The 24,147-nt window shown below is 38.6% G+C and overlaps 1 protein-coding gene across 6 annotated transcripts in view; it reads right to left on the bottom strand.

The window, feature by feature from the left end:
• rbms3 (RNA binding motif, single stranded interacting protein) overlaps positions 1 to 24,147 on the bottom strand; it is a 365,750-nt gene that overhangs the window by 165,733 nt on the left and 175,870 nt on the right. For all 6 annotated transcript variants that reach the window (XM_028460582.1, XM_028460581.1, XM_028460583.1 and 3 more), the window contains one exon: positions 12,617 to 12,708. In XM_028460582.1, the coding sequence (XP_028316383.1) occupies positions 12,617 to 12,708 (92 nt within the window). The remainder of the gene's footprint in view (positions 1 to 12,616; positions 12,709 to 24,147) is intronic.

The following is a 24,147-nucleotide window of genomic DNA, read 5'->3' as shown; positions in this document are numbered from 1 at the left end:
TGTTGGGTTCTTTCTTTCTTTGTATTTTTTGTTTAAACTTTGTTGTAATTTGCCCCATATAAAATTGAATTGATTTGAATTGAACAATCTTTGGGAAATAACTGTGGTCATTGCTAAATCAGGTTTCTTTTGTCGTTTTTTAATTGAAAAGAAGAATTAATTAGTACACATTTCTTATGCAAATACAGATTATTTCCAGTGAAAGTACAGGTGATCACGAGCTGGGTTTCAATTACCTATGGAAATGCTTAAAATCTAAATATCACAATAAAAACAGGTAATGGAAACACTTAAACATTGCTAAAAAGGTTTGACGCTTTCACGAGGAGGAATTTCAGACGCAAAAACGCTATGGGAAACATTTTTTCTGCAAATACACATCACAGAACGTGATATACATGATCACATGACCACTTCTCTCGGAGAAAACATGGCGCGGTACTGTAAACAAAAGAGGAGATCGGGACATGTCGTAGCAATATACTGCTTATTACTGTCACATTAGACGTGAAACAACAAAGGAATGCAGAGTGTTGTGAGGAGGTTTGGATCGTCTCGCGGGATGAGATTTCACGGGAGTTACGAGGCTCCTCCCCAAAACAATGTTCAATGAAAACACATTCAAAGCGCAAATATACTTTGTCGACATTTAGAAATATTGCTTTTATTTTGCCAAAATGTGTAATGGAAACTCAGCTACGGTCTGTAGTGAATGACATTTATGAAATAGTGTGTGTTAGTTTTGTGCATGTTAGTGGAAACAGAGACAAAGAGAATAGTGAAGGTCTTCCTTCCCCTTCTTGCTAAAAGCTTTCCTATACATTGCAACAGCACCATTGATTTTACAATATGCACATCTATTCAGAGGTTCCCTCACTCAGAGCATCCTCAGTGAATGAATGCAAAGCGTTTCACCTGGTCTGTGTGTAAATGTAGCGTGTGGAAGCTCGCTCCTTTGAATGTCGCCTCTGCGGGCCTCGCTAATTGAGCCAGATCAATTCACGGAGACAGTGAGCGGATTGGCACAGTTGCCACATCAAAGGGATTCTGATAACCGCACACGGTGGCCATTACCTAACTTGAAGAAGAAAAAAAAAAAAAAGCCATATTTATGTTTACTTCAAAGCGAGCAGCAGCATTGAACAGTTAGAGAATGCAGTCACTGAAAATGGTCCCGTCCCCCCCCCCAAGCCGACAATTCAGAGACAAGGCCATTTTGCAGCCATTTAAGCTGCAGAATGAATAATAATTATAATTGTATGAGAGTGATGCAGATTTTTTCCCATGCTTGTGATCTTTTATTATTGGTCTATAGAGGGTTTTCACCGACGTCACGTTCGGGTTGGTAACACGGACACGCAGCCATAATGGAGGCACTCAAAGGTAAAACCCTGCGATGGATAAATGTCCAAAACCATAGAAAAGCTCCTTAAAATGGGTTATAGATGCAAAGGCATACAGGGAAGGACGGGCACGATATTTGGAAAAGTTACGGTTTAATGAGGTGCAGATCCATACAAGTTGGTTCCCTCGTCTTGGATCAATGACGACCCGGAGAGTCTTCCATCTATTGTGTATCCTGATATGGTCAACTAACTGGTTTTACCCCTAACCCAGTCTGGGTCATCCTTTGATAAATGTCAGACCTTTTACCTGGAATATAATAAGAAATACAGCACATTTTAGCTCTGTATTTTAAGAACTGTGTTGCCACTGTAGCAGGCTAATAAATGTGGTTTTATTATCATCACACTAGAAAATGAGTTAAGAGCTGCTGTTATCAACAATTCAGTTAACTGACAAGAAATTGGCCGAACAAATTAGGATGTTGTCCAGATTTTTTTCCTCGTAGATTCTGGTTTAGCTTCGCTAACCACAAGCTCCTCCTTTCCTCTGATAACTTTTGACAATGTTTTCCCTGATTTGTTATAACTTTTGGCAGTCTATAAAACTCCTAATGTTTTTCACGGTCTGACCGATTGGTTCAGCCAAAAACACGGCAATAATTCACCAGTTCCTGTCGTTCAACATTCGAGATCTGCTTTGTTTATCTGCTGAGTACCTCCAATATGGCGACTTCCAGTTTGATGATGTGGTGATGACGTGCCGTCAAAACCCTCTATATCTGCAGTGTCCCACAGAGCCACAGTGGGTCTGTGGGGGCCTAGGCAAGGTGACATTAGGTGCAATGCAGGTTGTACCCTGGGTACGACACCAGACTAATACAATATGCACCAAAGCGGTAACACTTTATAATAACTATCCGTTACAATTAATTAATAAACTGTAAGTTAATGAGTTATAAATTGCTTGTGAATACTTGCTAACACTTTAAGGATGTATAACTCTGCCTCATAGATAATCACTAGATACAATTTATACATTACATGTTCACTATATGTTGATGATTTATAACTATACCTCATTAAATAGTAATAGAACTACTACTACTAAATGACTTACTAATGACTTAAGTATCAGTTAAAACTTTATATACGTTATTGGGACTTCATTCTAAAGTTGCAACTGTTCCTGTTTAACTAATGCATATAAAGTTATATAAGTTGGTCAAGAACTACAGGAAACGTCAGACGTCTGTAATTGTTAAAGGTTTCTGCATTAATTATTAAGTTCCATTCTTTGGAATTGTATCTGTTACTTAGTTTTTGCAATAAAATGAAAACAAATATTTGAAAATGATATAATTATTTTATATTGTGTCTATGACAGCTGAAGTGTACCTATGATAAAACATTTCAGAATTCTCCAGTCTTTGGAAATGGGAAAACTTTTTCCCCACTGTAATTATAAATCATTAACATACAATTTATAACTCATTAACTAACAGTTTATTAATGATCTATTAACTACTTATAATGGATAGTTATTATAAAGTGTTACCCACCAAAGCTGAACTTGTTTTGTCTTGCTTACGACGTCAAGAAACTATTATTTCCATTTAATTTCCCTTGCTTCAGTTCCTGTGACAAAATGACAGCCATTTGGGATTTTTAGCAGCTTTTCTCATTTATGCGACGTGATCGGTCAAGCCAAAGCCCCACATTTGTGAGACAACGGCTGCCTGAAGAATTAAGTAAGCTCAAGTTCCCAAAGGACATCATCACCTCTTGAATAACAGAACAAGAGAAACTCAGTCAGTGATGTTGCATTGGTCATATTTAATTGCTAAAGCCCATGTATTTGAGATGAAAAGCAAGATTTGGATACATGAATTATTGACTTTCATCATGATATAATAAGATTTTATGTGGATTATTAAAGGAGCAGAAAATGCATTAGTTTGAGAAGCAAAAAAACAGCACAATTTTCCATGTTGTATCAGTAAGAAGACAAACGAACCCTGAAACCCCCTGAAGGCTCGTGTTTGTTTCAGTTCAGCCGGGCATGAAGTAAGAAAGACTTGTTTGTGTGTACATCACTGATCCCTGAGGGGGGAACTGATCACTGGAAGTATTTACCTTCATACTGTAGTTTGCAGACGTTAGGTTGGATAATATTAATTGTTGTCATGGTTGAGCGTAGGCATATGGCCATTTATTGGATTCAGAACTAAATTAACTTATTCAAGTGATAGAACATGACAGCAGAAGTCATTATCTCCTTCATTTCTAGTTCCCTCCCTTCATCTGTCTTTCAGGCTTACCTCATTTCAACCGATCAGTGGTAAGGATGTAACTTTGTTCATTAGTGCTGGGCTGTCTGCTGGTATATGGGATGTATAAGGTGACATTACGGGTGGCAGATCTCTCTTACTCCAGCCATCATTGCGTTCCCTAATGTCTCTATTCTTTAATCTCTGGCTTAATTCCATTTTGACTTACAAGCTTTCCAACCTTTTTAGTTTCATCATTTTCCTCCAGCGTTCACTGATTTCTACTCAGCCTTTCGCAAATCCTTTCCTCAGTTTCTCTCATGTTCACAGCTTGGCACATCGTCCCGCTGCTCGGTGAAATAATTTACCGCACGCGGTGCTCCTGCGGATGATTGAAGCGTAATTAGATGGCAGAGACAGTAGAAGCCAAGCGCAGGGGCTATGGGAGCCAGAAGTTGTCAGATGGTCTGTCTCACTCTCACTGGCTTTGCCCTTCAGAACTATCACAGGATGAATCCAGAGTGGATGGCGTGCTGAACTAATGTTCAACTGAAACAGAGCAAACATGACTGATACTAAGTTGTGTGCATTTAAATCAAATCTGGCAATCATTGCGACAGGATGTTGCATTATCTGATGTCTGCTAGTTCCTCCAAATTTAAGCTTTCCCATGTTGTCTTAGCTCCTTTATTCAATGTTGAGTAAATGAAAATACAGCTGAGTGAAAGTGTGTCTCAACCAGTCATGACTACAACATCGTCGTGCATTATGTATTAGCAATAATATAAAATACATTAGTTATTTCACAAGAATAAGCGAAGAAAAAATGACCTCATCATGAGAAAACCGAACAAAAAAAAAAGAACTTCTCAAAAATGGAGCAAGAATAAAGTGTGAATTTCCATAAGAAAATGGAGCAGAAAACAGTAAGAATGCCAGAAATCCTCATTATCATGAGAAAACAAAGCCAAAAAGGTATGCAAGCCAGGAATCTTGTTATCACAAGAAAAACACTTTACAAAGCAAGAATGCCAGAAATTATCTTGATATTACGAGAAAACGAAACAAATGAAGCATAAATGTCAGAACTTAATTTATTATCACAAGAAAATTACACTAATAATAAATTGTACAAATGCAAAATAAAATCTCAACATACTAAAAAATGTATTGTTATCAAAAGAAAATGGAGTAAGACAAAGTGTGAATACCGGAAATGCTCTCATGACCATGAGAAAATGGAGCAGAAAACAGTCAGAATGCAAGAAATCCTCATTATCAAGAGAAAACAAAGCCAAAAATAGTATGAAAACAAGGAACTTTAAAAAGCATGAATGCAAGGAATGATTTCGGTATCACGAGAAAACCAAGTTAACAAAAAATTCCAAATGCAAAGAAAATATCTCACCATGAAAAAACAAAAACAAATTTAAAAAAAAGTAATAAGTTCTCATTATCACAAGAAAGCGGAGCAAGAAAAAAGTGTGAATGCCAGAAATGATGTTATCACAAAACAAAAAAAATAGATAGGTATTACAAATATCTTAAAATACAGGCAGTGAAATAATATAGTTGATATGGGGCAGGGTTTTCTATTAGCTCCCAGAGGCAGGAAGCAGTACGGTTTACCAGAGCAGTGACGAGGTCAGGGCAGGAAGTCATAACCAGGGAAGTAAACCGAGAGAAAGCGCTAGAAAGGAATAAAGATAAGTCTGGCAAGGAGTGAATGATCTACAGTGGTTTATATACTGGGTAGATTACCAATGAGGACCAAACAAAAGTGGAAAAGTACTGGGAACGAAGGATTCGGGGTGCAGAAAGGCAGCACGGTGACACTGTATCACCTTGAAGAAAGGTATACTCAAGCCACAGGTGGTTATTAAGACTGTAAATATCAACAAAAGTAAGTATGTGCTGACAAGCATCACTCAGATGTTTACAGGCTGCATTTAGCAGAGGAAAAGGGACGGTAGGCGGAAAAAATGGAGCAGGAAATGAGCTCCGGCGAATGACTGTAATTATAAGGACGCCCCTGTTGATGGCAGTTTCGGAGCGAAAGTGCTGATCACCACACAGACACACACCATATGCTTTGTGAACTAACAGTGAGGCGTAAGTCAGAGGGGAAATAGCTCTACATTCAAGGTGGAACACATCGTATTGAGAAGGTGAGTGATGCTGCTGAGTGAGCGCCTGTATCCCTAAAGTCCGTCCAATTATCTGGTTGTATACACAACACACTGCATTCCCCATGCATGATCACTAGATTTAACCAATGCCCTGGGGGGGAAGGGGTTGGGGTGTCAGGCCTTTGTCAGCAACTGACTGTAACAGCACTGTCAGCCCTACCTTTGATTAGAACCTAGAGGTCACCCTGTGTTGAGCCAAACTCTGGGGTCCTGGGTGTCAGCTGCTAAGATGTCGTATGAGTCACCTTTGAAGGATAATAGGAAGACTTCTGACTGACTACAGACCACCCAGAGGGGGAATCTGTGCTTTTTAAATGAATATAAATGTGATATTGACAGGAAATCTTCCCCAAGAGAACGAGAGAGGAAGAAGACGAGCAGGGGAGACGGCGCGAGTAAAGAGGAAAGAGTAGGAGGACGCTACACCGCGGTTTGTCTCACGCCGCAAACCATCTGAAGGTTGACTACTGCTTGATAAGCTAGTGTGGTCACGTTGTTATCTTAAACATTTGGGATTCACTTCATGGATGCACTTCAACGACTCTTTTAGCACAATTTTACGACCATAATATGATGCGAAGGGCAAGCAGGGCCTTGTTGTTTGCATTTAGCTTCTGGGAAGACAATACAGAAAACATGCTGCACTGCAGACTTTAGCTCTTCTGCAATAACAAGACTAATACTAAGGTAACAATGTATCAAAATAAATGCAAATGTATCTTATCAATTGGAAAAATAAATAGTTTTTTCTGGACTATAAGTAGCAATTATTGTCATAGTCTGGCAGGTCCTGCGACCTATAGTCAGGTGCGACTTCTAGATCAACATGTTTTAAAATGTTAATTCATACTGACAGACATGAACCAAGGAGGTTTATGACAACAACAAAAAATAACTGAAACATTAACCTAAAGATAAATAAAATAGACAGAACACAAACTGCCGGTAGTAAAATTTGAAACTGAAAATAGTGATCGAGCTGCAGGAATAAAGTTTGGAGTAATTAAGAAACTTGTGAGGCACTGGCTATAGAGTTTTTCCAGATTAAATATCTATACTTGGTCTTGGATTTTGCGAAAACTTGTTTATTTTTTTTTGTTTTTTGTTTTTTTTAATAAATGCAACTTGTAGTCCAGTGCACCTATCTATGGTATTTTTCTCATAATGACGCATTTTATGACTATTGCGATTAATACTCCGGTGCAAATTATAGTCTGTAAAATATTATAATCACAAAAATAAAAAAGTAAACTATTTTAAAAAAGGAATCACATGTTTCCTCCTGAATACATATTTTAGTACCTATGTTCCCAAAGTGGGGTACGCAAATTGTCATGGGGGTTCTAGTACTAATGCCAGGATAATGCTAAGCTAATACTAGGTAATGCTAGCTAATGCCAACATTAGATGAATGCTAATGCTACGTTATTGCTAATGTTAATGCTTTGCTAATGCTAGGCTAATGCTAATATTAGACTAACGCTAATGCTATGCTAATGCTATGTTAACTGTAATGCTAAGCTAATGCTAGGTTGATGCTAATGCTAATGCAGTGTTCAATGACGCGGGCCAGAACCTGCATCCTCACCTGCATTTTCTTCAGGAAATGAAAATATGACATACTGTATATATTATTCCTCAACAGAATAAGAGGTAAAATTCAGGGACAATTTTCCCTGTAGGGTTACATTGTATATCACATTACATTATGTTTTTAAGTGTGCAGGAGTACGGGGTACATGGCTTCAGGGTAAGAGTCTGAAGGGGTACGGGACTGTGGAAAGTTTGGGAACCACTGTTTTAGTATAATCATATATATGAAAAACATTGCAAATGAGCAACTTATCTCCCATATCCACTTGTCTAGTTTCTGTTATTGCAATGAAATCAAACTTGGGAGAAAAACTACTGTAATTAACAATGCAAATGCACATGATGTACGACTGTATGTCTGTTTGTATAGCACTAGCTACTGTAAAGACGGCTGTTCATTGTTCAACACTGTTGGGTATTTAAGTTCTGCTAATTCCAAGCTATCCATAAAAATGTAGAGTAATATGAAAGGCAACAAAAGAAGCGACAGGTTTGTTTTTTATCTGAGCTGGTATTGGCACAAGCCAACTGCAGCAAGAATAGGGAGGGATGATTTCCATAAAGACTGGCTGTTGTCTGAAAGCAAGCAGCTGTCAGGCAAAATTACCTCTCCGACACAGACACCACAATCGAGAGCGCCCTTCCCATAATTCAGTCTGATTGGCTCAAGGGGAAAATGGCAGCCTGCGGAGAGTGAGGCGAGCGGCTAGTTGACAGGTTTGAATCCGAGGCAGCACGACGCAGCGTTTACCTGTTATCATTCCGTCTGCCCGACGTGTCAGTTTTGTCTGGAAAAGCTACAGTAACACAGTGGCATCATTAATAGAGTCTCCAGAGGAAGAAGAAAGCAGCCACAAACAGGCAACATGCTGATTCTGATATTATAATACTACATTACTTGTATGCATACGCAGAACTTGCATTAACCTACATAATATTTTTAATGAACATGCAACAGGAAGATTACTCAGATGGAACCTTTAGTATATCATGTCTGACAAAAAAAACAAAAACATTAGAACCAGAAGGACTTCATTTAATTTGATTTTGAAAGCCTGGTGAACTGATTATGTCGAAAAACAATGACTTCTACTTCAGGAGTGTCAAATTCATTTTCTCTCAAGGGTCAAACATGGAGCAGTTTGAACTCAAGGCGGCCACAGATTTCAGGCGGTTAAATAAAACCAAAAAAAAAAAAAAAAAACAGTTTCAACATTATTGTAGATAGTTTGCACTCTCATATATAAATGCTTTATACAGTATGTAAGGCAGAGACAAATACCAAGCAATACATTACAGATATTAGTCCCTGCAGGATCTCTGATTCAAAATTCCTTGTTGAGAGTTTTTGTGTGATTCTTAGAGAAATTTTGTGGGACGGTTTGTGAGAAATTGCAGGATTTGAGTAATTCCATTATTTGCGATTAAAAATGACTGCAGTCATGCGATCAAAGGACAAGAAAATTGTGATCTCATGAATACATTGTAGAGTTACATTTAACTTGTAATAATAATAATAACACTTTTTTTTTGATGCACTTCACATTAAAAATAAATCTCAAAGTGCTACAGTAAAAAAAAAAAAGTGTTTTCTATATAATTGTTACTGATGTGGTGGCATTGAATGAAATGAGACGAAGTCAAGTTGAAGGGTTAAAGGTCAAATGCAGAGACGGGGTTTATTTGGTCAAAGGGTTTTTGGGGAAGATTGGCCTGGGATTCAAAGGTTTCAGTGTGTGTGTCCAATGAATCTGTAGATGTTCTGTCAAGGTTTTGTATGCTGCTGACAGTGCTAACCATAACAATGACAAGAGTTTCTGAGAAAAGACCTTGGTAAATGTTATCAGTACGATAGTATCTGGCCTGCTTAGGGCAGTTTGACCAGAACTGACCAGGAGAGATTCTGTAATCACATATCAGTTAATATCTCCAACAATTCAACTTTATGTATATTGCGTAAATTACAACAATAGTCATTTCGAAACATCTTAAAAATATGAAGTTCTTAAAAAAAACCAAAAAAAAAAACCAATAAATCCACATAAACATACAAGGCTGAATTGAATGCACTGAATGGCCTGATTTGGCCCCCGGACCTTATGTTTGACAACAATGCTCTAATGTAGTTTTAATGTATAGACAGATGCAGATAGCACACACCTATTATAACTTTGCTTTTCTGTGACTGCTCTATGGTGAGTGATGGGAGGGGAGGTGCACGGTGGAAGTGTCCTTTATGTGTCTTAATTATGGCTCCACTCCTCCCTTTCGCTTTCACCGTCCCCAGGGGAGGACAAGACAAAAGGAAGGCGGTGTTTCATCTCTGCTGCCTTGGTATTTCAAATTCCAAGGGGAGGAAGAGGAAAGAAACAGAACAATGTTACATTAGTGGTAAAGAGAGGAAATCAAGTGTGTTTTCTGCTTTCTTTTGGCGTCGACTTTAAAATAAGACACCTTAATAAAAGCTTTTTAATGGCGTCAAGGCGGGGGGGGGAGGAGGCGCAAATTGATTACGATGACAGTTTTATTTAATGAGCTTGAAGCTTCTGGCTCCAGCTTGGATTTGGTATATTACTTTAATGCAGGGAGAAATATATGTGACAAAATGGAGCAGAGGGAGTAAAAAAAAAGATCTGGGTTGAATATTCTTACTGTGGAAGTCATCTCTGGCGCTGGCAATCGTCTCTGTGATTTACACGTTACTCAATGCTCGACTGGGTTTTTGTTGAGCTCCACCAGGGGAACGCCGCTGTGCCCTGACAGAGCGCGCGGGTGTTAGAGACACCTTGGCAGGTAGGCAGACACTAAGGCAACATGCTGTTAATTATTGATGGGTCTAAATTGTGCTTATTGGCTGTTTGGCAGCTTGATGCATGGTGGGTATGAATACAAATGCCTTTATAAATAAGTATGAGTGTGTTTGTTGAGGGAAAAATGCTGGTAGGAGAAATCAGTATGAGGCAAAATGTATAATGAGTTGTGGGGGGGGGGGACTGAGGGGAGAGAAAGGTAGGAGGTGTTAATAGGAGCCGGTAGAGTGATGGTAGTGATACCTGGTGAAGAGAAAATAGAGAGATGCTCAGGGAGTCTATAAAAGCAAAGTGCTCTTTAATATCTCACACACGTGTGATAAAATCAGTGAGCTGCAGTGCAGACTGTTGGTCTGGCCATTTATGCAGGCAGAACAATGAAGCACTCAGTGATAAAGGTAATATACGCAAATGCTAATAGAAAAAAAGCTTTGTACACCGACCCCACCACACACACACACACACACACATACACACACACTTACAAACAAAGGTTCTTCAAAAGGTCAGCTCAGATTCTCTGACATGATCCTCTCTCAAGGAAATATTGACAGAAAGAAGAAGCAATGCAAAGTGTAGTCTTATATTGAGATGGGCAATGATCACGGCTCCTGCTTATCAGTATTCTGAGAGCCTGTCCTCTTATAAATATTGGAAGAAGGACACTGGTGAGGGGGGGAAAGGAAAGGAGGCCAAATGGCGCATTTGAGAAATGGCACACCTGAGCACCACCACAGAATATCATCTCCTCCTGTCAGATCTCATCCCATTTGATCAAAATAATTGCCACCTTCATCGTTATCATCAATTCTGTCATCTACACTGCAGCCATCGCCTTCCCCATCTCATCAGTCCGCCTTTGGCTTGAGAGAGATGGGGGGGTAGTTAGATCAGATCAAATGCTCACCATCTCATCTAGGAAAATCACTCATGGCACACATCACCATATTTATTGCTTCAATGCCACTGACATTTTCCTCACCTATTTCAATATTCTGACACCAAATCTTTAACTGGAACAAGAATAGCAGGGTTTAGTCACACAGGCGCATCCATGTCCAGAAAGGAGGCCCTGCTGTGCTGTAGGCTGTGGTGGGGCCCTCTGCACTCAACGGGTAAATGAAGCAGTGAGGAGATAAACATTTGGAAAAGGTCCATGTGTTTAGCCTCGGACCCAGCGTGGGCACAGCAGTTAGTCATTGTCCTGCTTAAACATCAATACTTTATTTTCTATTAACTCAGTTATTGGCCACGTTTCTATGAGAGCTTTAATTCCCCTTTAATTCTGAAAAAAGTTAAATCCTCTTTAAAGGTTCCATAATATGAAACATTTTTCTTGTCTTGGTCCTCCCTGAGCCTGCCAACTCCCAGTATGAGGAAAACAAGCGATTCCTGCATGGTCTCCACAGCCCACCCACTAGTAAAACGGTGCTTTTACAGGCTGGTCAGATTCAGAGCCTTTCGTGACGTCACCAACGGCTTCATTTACATAGGCCAACCTCATCTGAGCGGTGATAGGAGACATCCAAGAGGGGGGCGTTCATCCCCGAAGTGGACTTTGGTGTGTCCAGCGCTGAAATAGCAGTAGTGTTTCACAATGTCGTCACTCAGAGCTAGACATGCAAAATACTATGTTGTTGGTTGTATAACACACCTCCACAGTGAACATACACTCCAGTGTATACACTATTTGTTCATGTGGAAGTGTACTCTGCTCTTATATGTACTCCTACAATACTACTACATGTACTCCTACTATATGGTCTTCTAAGTTGTAGCAGAAAATATAAGGTTTGCTGTGTGTGTTTTTCCCAATAGACGTGATACGTTCGCCCCCTATCCAATTGTTTTGGGGTGCACTCACACTTGCATTCAGTGCCGTGCCGAAGCATCATCAATATTAGTGTCAGATCTCTGTGGTAAAGTAGTGATTATTGCTGCCAGGCTGAGGCTGCCTCTCTACTACAGCTCAACAAAGCCTGTCGCTGTGGCTGAGGTTAACCCTCACTCTGGCTCTCTTTTGTATTCGTCAAACAGCTCATCTCCACTGCTGCCAATTCAGCACTGCAAAATTGGAGAGCAACAAGAATGAGCAGTTACCAAACTCCAAACACCAAACAACTAGCCAATACCAGAGAAACTAACTAGAATAACAAGGTTGCTCAACAAAAAAATCTGCAATGCAGTGAATTCTTTTTACATTCAACTTTGCAAGTTTGTAATGCAACAGATAAGTCAAGTTGAATTCAGTTTATCTACAAAACGTGTGGGTATGTAAATCTTTCTATGTTGGAGGTTACAGCCCCCATCAAATCTTCTCAGTCCTGTTAAATGGTGAATAAAAATCCCAAAATGGAGATGACAATGCAATTAATAACACATTCACTGTAAAGTATGAAGACGCTGTTTACCTTGGCCATTTGGGCCTGGACCCCAGTGGCTTTAAGAGATGACACGGCCTTCTGTGCAGCAGCAGGGCTGTCAAAATCCACAAAGCCATAACCTGGAGAGCAAAAGACGGGAAGGGGGAAGAGAGAGAAATGGAAAAAAGAAGAAGACATTAGAAAGGGAAAAAATGAAGGCAGATGACTAACAAGGAGAATGACAGGCACTTGGTAATTGTAGCAGTAATAGGTTAGTAACATGACTACAGAGGCTGCCAGTTCTCATATCTGGTGAGCACTACATTGTTTGATAATTAGCGACACTGACGTTCATGGGAGATGCTATGCATCTTAATTAGTAGCATGGTTGAGCGATTTAGTAATAACAAACTCCGGCGCCCTGCCCACCTCCACCTCCACGCACAGTTTGATACACTGACTGCATCTGCAAACACCCGTGATGATGTGCACGCTTCAGTGCACACAAACAGAAACACTATTCAACTTACCTTCATGTATAATCTTTGTATATTGCATATATTACTTTGGGAAAACATATCTCCATTTTAAACAGTGACTAAACCCCAAAAAAGCTTATTTTTCTGCTGAAAACAAATGTATTTGGATGTGAAGTAGTGTTGTTGATTGATTCTTGTTCATTTCTTGACATTTTAGTCAAAGTATTTCATTAGCATATTATTTTGTTGTAAAAATGTAAAAGTGACAGCCCTCTGTGGTTTGAAACCTAGGAATTACAATCAAATTTAGCTATTGGCTGAGAATAGTGGTTTGTGATGTTTTGGAGGCTTCTTACATCACAAATAATCACACTTGGCTCCGCCCCTCCTATAAAAACTAGCACCTATCGACTGCAATCTGTGGTGAGTAGTTTGGCTTGAGAGAATGATGAATAGAAAGGTATAGTGTGTATTGAGTAGATAGTTAGGATAGCATAGATTGTTCTTTTTGTTTTCAAATATAGACTATTAAAGAGTGGGCGTGTCTTAACAATTCCCGAAGCTCCACCCATAATCAAGGCATTTTTTTTAAAATTTTAAACCCAAAATTTCAGGGTCCAGTTACTTTTCAAAGGCTGCATTGTTATTTTAGGTAAATATTTCATTTTATAAATATACCAACATCGTACAAAAGCCTTAAAATACATACTTTGTTTTGTTTTGAACATTGGCATTGTCTTAGATAACAGGCTTAAATTTCAACAGTAATTTTTTACGTTATGAAATTTGCATTTTTAACAAGTAATGTAATACATTTCCTTTAAAAATGATTAAATCTTTTTTTCTTCAAACATACTCTAAAGGTTCTTGCTTTCACAGAGTTGAGTGATTGAGTCCAAAATTCAAAAAACAGCAATTAATTAAAAAGTCACATGATTTTTTTGGGAAACTGAAGTGGACTGGCCCACGTTGCGTTTCCCAACACAAGGGATTTCAACTCGGCCCCATTTCACCGCCTCTATAATCCTCTCCCTGGATACAAATCTCACAAAGGTTGACAGCATATCAGAGCTGCTGCCATTGCTCTTCATCTGCTCAGCCTCCAAATCAGTATTTCCTACATACACAAAAACAAACACCATTTCTAATGCTTTAACATTTCTGTTGATCTTCTTTCCATCTTCAAGCCTTTTTATTCACCTTTTCCCTCCATTTTCGAATATTTCCAAAAACACCAACAAGCAACGGTGTCGAATGTGGAAATTCATCAGTGGAAGAGAGAGAGGGGAATGAAATCTGTGGCTATGATTTATGAGTTATTGTGATCTCCGACATTCTCCTGGATGTATTGCAGACGGGGGTCACGTCTGTGTTAATTAAAATTTGGTGTTGGATTAAAAGCAGTCAATGATGCCCTCTGATCCACTGTTTCATGAGAAAAGTGTAATTAGAAATGGATAATGGCTCAGAGATTGGGGGAACCACTTTTTCAGCAACCTTATCAACTCGGCAAGGGTTACGCACACATGTGGGTGCGCTCAGGAACACATACTTGCACTGTAACACTTAACTTTCACACTGTGCAAACAGCAGATATCTCACTTTCCCTGTAATTCTGAGGTGTAGGCTATGTCTGCATTGAGGGAATGGGGAGCCTCAGGGTTGGGGGTTTATTCCACGCTCAAATTGCAATGGCGGAGTGTAAGCTATAATGTGAAAATTATAACCTGTGGCTTAAAAGAAATCAAGCGGGAGGACTGATTAATAAACGGCTTTCAAAGGAATGCAGAACGAGGAAACTTTTTAACTATGAAAGTGGAAAGATACGGCCAAATGTCTAATCTATAAGAAAAAAATGAGACAAACCCAAACTTAATGACTGAAACCCAGTTTAACATCTGTATGTGTATTTGGATTCAGATACCTCTCCCCATCTCTTTCTCTGATCACTTTTCTTTACCCATTGCTTGCTGCAATGAGTTCTATTTTTGTAGCAGAACAAAGAATTCTTATTTTTGAACAGAGATTATGATCGACTGGCAGATTGTGACAGAAGTGTGCCACATTGGCTGATTTTAAGCAAAAGCTACAATAGTAAAAAATGTGAAAAAATATGAATCGACTGCAGTAGATCTTAGAAAGTGGAGATTGAAGTTACTCTTTAATTGGACATTTAGTTCATATACCCAACCATTTTCTTGTGGTCACTCAGAACATGATCACAATGTGTCTAATGGATACATGTGAGGCAACTTTCTGTAGCACTGTGTTTGGACCAAGAGTTATATAATAAACACTTGAAAACCCTCGGCCTGACATTTGAAAAATCCTCAAAATATTAACTGTGACTAAAAATAATTTACATTGATTTATTGTGACCAAGTTAAGCACTTCGGTGAATTTATAGTTGAAAATGGTTCATCCATTACATTCATAATACCGGTAGGAGAATAAAACATTATTAAATATGATTACCCACCTGTTTAGGCATAGAGTTTTATTATATAGTAGTTTCTGTGACAAACACAAAGATAAAAGCCCTGAGTGAATGTCACCTTACATGAAGGTATCAATGGTCCACCTACTTTCCTTCTTTAAAATCAGTCCACAACAATGTTTTCTTCAAAATCCTCAAAAACACTGTTTTTTCACCAAAAATTGTCCGACTGGAAAAATGTCTTAATTACCTAGAATCCCCATATTAGTACCAATGTTTTGATGCATGAATTGTTGTTTGGTTATGAATTCAGATTCACACCTACATAAAATAGTCTAAAAAAAGACACTTAAAAAAAATTAAAAAAATGCCATTTCTTTGCCCCACAATTATCAGATCGGAAATTTTTTAGCACTAATCAAGAGCCCTGAGTGAATGTCACCTTACAGCATGGTATCAATGGTCCACCTACTTTCCTTCTTTAAAATCAGTCCATGATAAGATATTGAGCGTGAACCTGAGTAAATTGTCATGCTTAAGGACATCCTGGTGTACTTTGCTTAAATGTGTAATAGAACAGAAATTCGATTTGCAACAGATATAAAGAATTACAGTATAATATATTGCACTATATCTACATCTCTCTGCATATTTATAGTAAGTATGGAACAGAAACCTCACCAAACTGCCCCAAATGTAAATCTTGCATAGGCACCAGGTTGCATTGTTTGTGGGAATGTAAAAAAGTCCAAACATTGTGGAAGGCCGTATGTTCCCAAAGCAAAGGGTCAACAGGTGTTAGTAAACCCACTTATGTGTCTGCTTGGGAAGATCCCTGCCTCTCTAAAAAATAATGAAAATGTAATCCAGTCATTTTCAATGCTTGTAAGAAAAGCTATAATGGTAAAGTGGGTTGGAGAAGACCCTCCTTCTATTGTTGTGTGGAAATCGCTGATCTCAGAGGTTGTGACTGGAAAAACATGGGCATTGCATCAATGGAAGGACTCATCTTTTTCTGCAGGAATGGAGGAAGCCACTGGAACATCTGGGACTCAATTATGATCTGAATTTAAATTTATTAGATTTTTTTTTATCACTAAACAGAGGACACGAGTTTGATATGTGTTTGGACATGAACATATTGTATTGGTAGATGTCACCACACGGTAAGGGCGAATACATAAATACTGCATTATTTCCCTGTGCTATTGAAAAAATTAGTCCATGACAAAGTTTTTTTTCAAAATCTCCGGGAAAGGGGCGGGGACTGTGAGCAGCAGCTGTCAGACAGCCCATCAAACACAGTCTTGGCTCTGATTGGTTCTTTTTGCTCGGTCGCGGTGCATTCTGGCAATCTGCCAAAGGCTGCAGGAGCAGCAGGGGGGGCTCAATGAGTTTGATGTAAAGCTGTACTTACATAGTGACAGCTTTAGCAAATATGACAAAAAGTAACTTTTATAAGAGTTGCACACTGCACCTTTAAAGTGTGAATGATCATGGTACCATGACCAGAATCACTGATCCAGATAACTGCCAATAACTGGCAAAGACAATATTTGTGGCTTGGCAGAGGTTTACGTTCTCCGAGTGCTTTTTTCTTTATGATTTTATGGAAACAGAGTCTGAAATAAAGCTATCTATCTATCTATCTATCTATCTATCTATCTATATAGCTCCTTATTCAGCATCTCCATCTCACATTGAGCACATGTGAAGTACACCAGGGAAATGGTGTCAGTCTGTTAGTTGGCCACATGTATGGCCATACAAGTTTCACTGCCCCCTTTTAACCATCAATTACATTATAAATTGGAATTACTATTTTTTTCAATGATCTAGCAAAGGTGATTGTAAGATAAAAATAAACAAAGTAAAAATAAAGCAATCTTGCACTGTGTTAAAAGCTCATTGAGGAAAGTACTTATACTGTTTTGAAGCCCTGGAGACAAGAGCTGCTTCTCTTGATTAATCAGAATATTGCAATGGTAGATACTTGAAAACCTCCAATCACAAATTTAATATTCACCCCACTACTACCTGGAGTGCACTTATCAAAGTTTTAGCAGGAGGAGGAATTTTTGAGAGAGCTGACCTATATTTAGACCACGCTGAATAGAGGGAAAAAAGCAGGGCAAAGCAGCGAGATGGAGAGCAGGTAAAAAAAAAAAAAAGGTGTGCACAAAAGAACGATGGAGTCAGGAAGGAGGATGTGTGGGATGAGCTGAATGCACTGCAGAAAACACATTTTACACTCCTGCGGTAAAAGATCCCATTTGCTTTTTCCCTGAGCAGTTACTGTAGCTGATAAATGTATAATAATTCTGTAATATGTGCTGTTTGATCCGCTGCCGCAGGGTTTGACTCTTAACAGCTTGTTTTGTTATAAAACAGAATAATAGTTGAGAGCTGAGGGACATTTAAAGGCTGCATTTGTGCTTCAACTGGGCAGGAAGATTTGAGAGGTTAGGGAGATTATTTTCTACGGTTGAACGATAACGTGAACTCTTGAATACTTTAAAGGCTTTAATGTAAAACTAATTCAATACAACTACTATGAAGCATGAGGTCTTTAGTTTTAAATTGAAAAACTAAAACACTGGACTTAAATTTCAGAGTCTAAAACTTTTCAAATGAACTATTACCACGACTTACTTTAATGGTACTTACCCCATCCGGTGTTGATTAAATAAAGCCTTTCTTTAAATTTCAACCATTGACATTACTACTGTCAAAATACTCAGAAATATATTCCAGTTTTTATGTCTTAAGCCGATATCATGACATTTTATTATGAAGGCTAGAAGAAAAAACTGATAATCATGTGGGCGATACTTAACATTGTGAGTTCAACTTAGTAAAATGGTCATTTTTTTACACTATTTGATATATAAATGTTCCAGGAAAGTATTATTAAATTAATAAATCTACAGTATATTAAGGAAATTGCTCAAAAAAAAAAAAAAAAAAATCTAGAAAAAGCAGTGCCAGGAGGAGATGGGGTCAGATTAAATTACATTTTACATTTTTGCCTCACTTATCCATTAGACCAGTGTTTCTCAAATGGGGGTACGCAATGGCACAACAGGGAGCACTTGAGACAGAGAGAAAGATTGGAAAATTAACAAATGAAAGTAATAAAAATATGAGGTTTTATAATGTTTATTTTTAATTAAAATCGATAATCACACTAAATAGTACCAGCAACTCATAAAACAAAAACAAAAACACACAAAATAAGAGAAAAATATACTGAATAATAAAAAGACAAACAACAACAAAATACACAAAATGACACGAAAAACACACACAATAAGAGAGAAAAATACTATTACCAGCAACACTAAAAACCAGAACAAAGACACAGAAAAATACATACAGTATGATTACTACAAAATATACAAAAATAACAAAGAAACATACAGAACACCATGAGTAACAACCAAACGACACCAAAAACACAAAATAAGACAAAAATATACTGAATAAAAAATAAAAAAACAGACAAAAAAAACAACAAAATACACAAGATTACACCAAAAACACACAAAATAACACATAAAAACACATAAAATGATGATAGAAATGATCTTCATTAAAACATGAACTAAAATTACAAGGGTCAGTGTTGGTCCCACACCAGGAGGAAGATGACCGTAAATGAAAGAAATTTGCATCGCACTGGGTCACAAACACGTCAAATCATTACATAAAGGCGATACAAAATGGTGTAACGGCTACTAAAGCGCTTTTCGGTTTATCTATATACTGAAAGTAAAGATATTAACTGTAATATCAACCTGCCGTCACTATGTTTGTTTTACCTGTGAGGTACTTTAAGAAGCTCACATTCTTATAGGGTAGGAGGGGCCTGGATTGTCAGGAGGAGGAGTTTTAACTCGCCTGTTTGGAGCTGACTTTGTTCCAAATGTGGAGTAACAAGGGAGGCTGAATGAGGCTAAAGGAATGTACAGTATATTTGTAGCAAAATCATTATGAAGTGATTTTTTTTATAATACTGCCTCTTTAAAATGTGTGCAATTCCTTATTCATTCCATTATTAAGCTCTATAGTTATGTTTTCACAGAATTCTATGCAAAATATTGTAGTCAGACAAAAGGGGTACTTGGATTGAGTCAAAAAAGTTTGAGAACCACTGCATTAGAAAAATAGAAATCCACACCTACACACAGATACTGCAGACTGAGTTGGTTTGTGGAGCAAAGAACAAGCTGTGCAGTCCCTGAGCTTCCTGCAGGTGCCCTGGAGTCAACATCTAAAGTGAGACGCTGAGGAAAAGGTGTTGCTTTAAAGGCTCGTTGCAGACACCAACACCCGATCGATAGCCGTCACTTAAGAGTGACTGACTACATGCGCGGCTGCTGATAATGCTGTGCACCTGCACGCTAATATGTGCACAGGAACGGTTGCTAGACAGGATGCCACACACGCACGCACGCACGCACGCACGCACGCACGCACGCACGCACGCACGCACGCACGCACGCACGCACGCACAACACACACACACACACACACACACACACACACACACACACACACACACACACACACACACACACCACACACACACACACACACACACACACACACACACACACACACACACACACACACACACACACACACACACACACACACACACACACACACACACACAATCAGCCTCTCTAAGAGGACTGGGGAGAACATGAGCTGCCATATCATGTTTCCTTGTCTGGTTAAAGGTGGGAGTCTGTCAAGATGAAAGCTAGCATCTTCAATCACTTACTCCATGGTAGTGCTACAGTATCATTGCTGCTACTGCTACTGTGCTGGTGTGGATGAGGATGCCTGCAGCAGGGGGCTTCTTAACACAATCCCCGACAGTGGATGCCACCTCGGGCTATGTTTCCCACTATACTCTTCAGTGTAGAGTGGAGATAAGGGACTCATTACTGTGCCTATATCGACATATCAATCAAACAAGCATCACCATGCATTTACCATCCCATTATGTTAATCCTAATTACTTCTGGGAAAAATTGCTATTCTTTATCTGCTAATAGTCGGGATTGTTTGGGAATCTCTACCTATAGTGGTTCACCCTCATTTTCCCCCAATAAGTCAATTTTTCACATTCTCATATTCAGCACTAATGATCCCATTTTGCAGTGCATACAATGGAATAATAATGCCCTAAGTATGAATAATGAATCAACGACAAGTCACAGAGAATTAGAGTGGTACGCGGGGCAAACATTGTAATTGTTTACGACCTTGTGAGCCGTCAAGAAGACTTCAGAAGCCACTGCTGCACACGCATGATTAATCACCGTAGTTACATGTATGTTTAAAATCCACACTTGCATGTATTACAGTAATTATAGTTAATGGAGGAGATAGATGGGCCACTCAATTGACAAATATGCATAACAATGCTGTAATGTGATTGTTCTGATTAATGGGCTCATGGCTGCAGCACTGAATCACATCTCATCTAATAACATGGTGCATATTGTGTATCAGTTTGTTCATTTGTTGCTTACAGTTGAACAAAATCTCAAAATATGTTTTAAGCACTACAGATGGGGAAAGTACTATATATTTGTTATAGGTCATTAAACCTTTTACTGTATTTCTTTGTTTCACACGAAACGTGTTGCTGGCACACTTTGAATCACAAGCACGGTGAAGAAAAGAGAGCAAATAACAGCAGTTTTTGATCAAAAATTGTTTTTCAACCTTTCAGAGGATAACTTATTACTTACCATATATGGTATACAGTGTGTTTCTATTAACTCATTCAGTGCCAGCCATTTTCAAAATTTCTACCCACTCTGCCAGCTGTTTTAGAGCATTTTGACTAATTTTTAAAGACCCACAGAATATTTTGTACTACGACAATCTGAAGTCTGACACCAGGTTCTGAAAGATTAAAGTCTCTAATTTCATCAGAATTAAATGGTAAATGGACTTGATTTTATATAGCGCTTTATCACCACACTGAAGCAGTCTCAAAGCGCTTTACATAACAGCTCATTCACCCAATCACGCTCACATTCACACACCAGTGGGACAGGACTGCCATGCAAGGCGCTAGTCGACCACTGGGGGCAACTTCGGGTACAGTGTCTTGCCCAAGGACACATAGTCAGGTACTGGGATCGAACCCCCAACCTCTCGATCAGAAGACGACCCACTACCACCTGAGCCACGGTCGCCCGTTAGAATTATTATTTTTTAATTTTCTAGTTTTGTTCTTCCGTAATCAGCAGTTGAATAGAGGCAAGTTTCACACAAATCGCCAGATTGTGACAAAAAGCTGAGAAAAACAACTTTTTCTGAAAAAACCTATCAGTGACTTTGAAGCAATTTTTTTTTTTTGCTTTAGGGACATCTCAACATTGTTTCCTTCTATAAAACTGATGGCAATGTTAATATTATTTTGCTATCTATGTCAGAATTTCTGACTGTATTTTGGCCATCCTCCAAGTCTCTCCCCCGTCAGTCTCCCCACACGCAACTTCATCCTCCTCCCGGACATGCCGAGTGTCACCGCTTGCCCCATTTTTTTTATCGTTTTATTTCACCATCACGACACTCTCAATAGTCCACTTAGTTCCACACATGCTCTGGTCGAGTGTGCGCTGCTGTGAGCTGGTGGGAACTTCAGCATCAACTCTCGTAGCGCCATTTTCTGTCTCGTAAACTCCTGCTGCCACTACATGGCACTAGTTGGTCACTACATCATGGTACAAGTTAGATTTTCACCACACAGCTTTGTCACACTGTCTCCTAGCAACCCAAGCTGAAAAAAATTTGGATTTGATTTAACATTAAAAGTTAGTTGAAGATAAAGTAAAATAATAATGATAATAATAATAAAGAATAAACTTCAATCCATTGGTCTTTTTGAATATTATAGGCCAATACTGAACAATTCACATGTAGTTCTTAATGCATTTCATTAGTGAACACAAAATAGCTCAGAATCCATCAACTACAGTAAAAGCAATGTGACACACGCACTGTTTTCATCCAAACTGTACGGAGCAGGACTTATTTGTCCTCATACCCATTTGTTGCAAAACGCCTTTCACCTGAGACTCTTTCATGGTCCGCACTGGTGACGAGATACCAGTGCAGCCAATTCCCTTATCATCAACCCTGAAACATGGATTTAAAGCTGGGGGAACACATCTGAGACAGGAGCTGCAGCCCATTGGCTGTATTGTATTTCTTGTCATCTTCTCTAGCAGGTGTAGGGATGTCCTTGTCAGAGGACTGCAGTTTGGATCCGCAGAGGGCAGGGAGCCAGGGCTGTGGGCCAAAGGGGCCCCTGGCAGCTCATTGTGTTGAAGACAAGCTGAACATGAGCTTGGAAAAACTAATTCCTCATCCAATATCAGAGCAAGTATAATATATATGGGGTCTCTGTGTGACGCCAATGCACTGGCAGGATTGATGCATAGTGTAGCAAAAGAAAAAAAAAAAAAAAGAGAGAGGGAAAAAAGACTGCTCATTATGCATTAAACCACCCCTGACACTAGCAATACATCACTTGTTCCCTGCAGTTCTTTAGAAAACTGATGCTACAGTAATTAATAACTGTGGAAAATAATATCATAAAACCCTTTTAGTGTGATCTAATTTTCTAAACTATCATATAAAACTTATACTTCCACTTACTTAATACAGACCCACTTCATCAGGGCCGGTTCATCATTTCTCAGTAATCATTTGCTCTGCATCACACTATTTCTTTAATCTTCATCTCTGTCTTCATCAGTTTTTCTACCGTTTCAGATCTTTGGCACGTCACTCTATTCGCTATACCTTCACACTCATTAGCTATAGCACAGCAGATGGTCTCTGCTACATTTCAGCTCTACATTTTGCACACCATTCATTTTTCTCTCTTTTTTTTGATTACAGGTATCTATTTAACAGGAAGAAGTTGTATTTCATTCCACACTTGGCCTTTTTTTAAATAATACGCATCACGTGAATGTGATGTGAATTAATTTAGATGTTTTTTCTAAAGCTATTTATTCATTAAAAAATTGTTTATAATTTGTCTGTGAAGTCATTTATATCAACTTTTAGCCTTCAAATACATGTAATATCTCTTTAAACGTGGGCATCACCATGTTTCAGCCAATCAGCATTCATCGTGTCGTCTTTACATTTCCACTCCCATAGAAAATCTATTGGGAAATAACCTTTCAATCCAACATTTTGGTGCTTAGTTACTTGTCATTCGGTTCCCTGGATTTTATTATGTTATTCCTAAGGAGACCAAGAACGATACGGTGGATGGATTTTGACATTAAACTAACAAGGAAATTAAATATGGAACTTTGAAAATGCTAATGGGCGTAGCATTTCAAATGTGCTATTGTCAGCCATCTTACTATAGATCCATGCATGCTTTTTAGCTGAACAAGGAATACACCTTCAAAAAGGTAAGTCTACGCTACCATGACAACCATGAGATGCCTTTGATGTTATCAAACCAGTTATAGTTACAGGAATGGAGCACTTCCTTGACTAATCACTATGTCACAGTTTAGCATAAACTAAAATATTGCATAAACAGCTTCTAAATAACCTGTTGTTCCTATTAGTAAAAGTTATATAAATCAGTCAGCTTTGTAATTTGG

This window comes from Gouania willdenowi, chromosome 11, assembly GCF_900634775.1.
Source record: "Gouania willdenowi chromosome 11, fGouWil2.1, whole genome shotgun sequence".
In the NCBI taxonomy this organism is placed as follows: domain Eukaryota; kingdom Metazoa; phylum Chordata; class Actinopteri; order Blenniiformes; family Gobiesocidae; genus Gouania; species Gouania willdenowi.
This window is presented reverse-complemented; position numbering and strand designations above follow the sequence as displayed.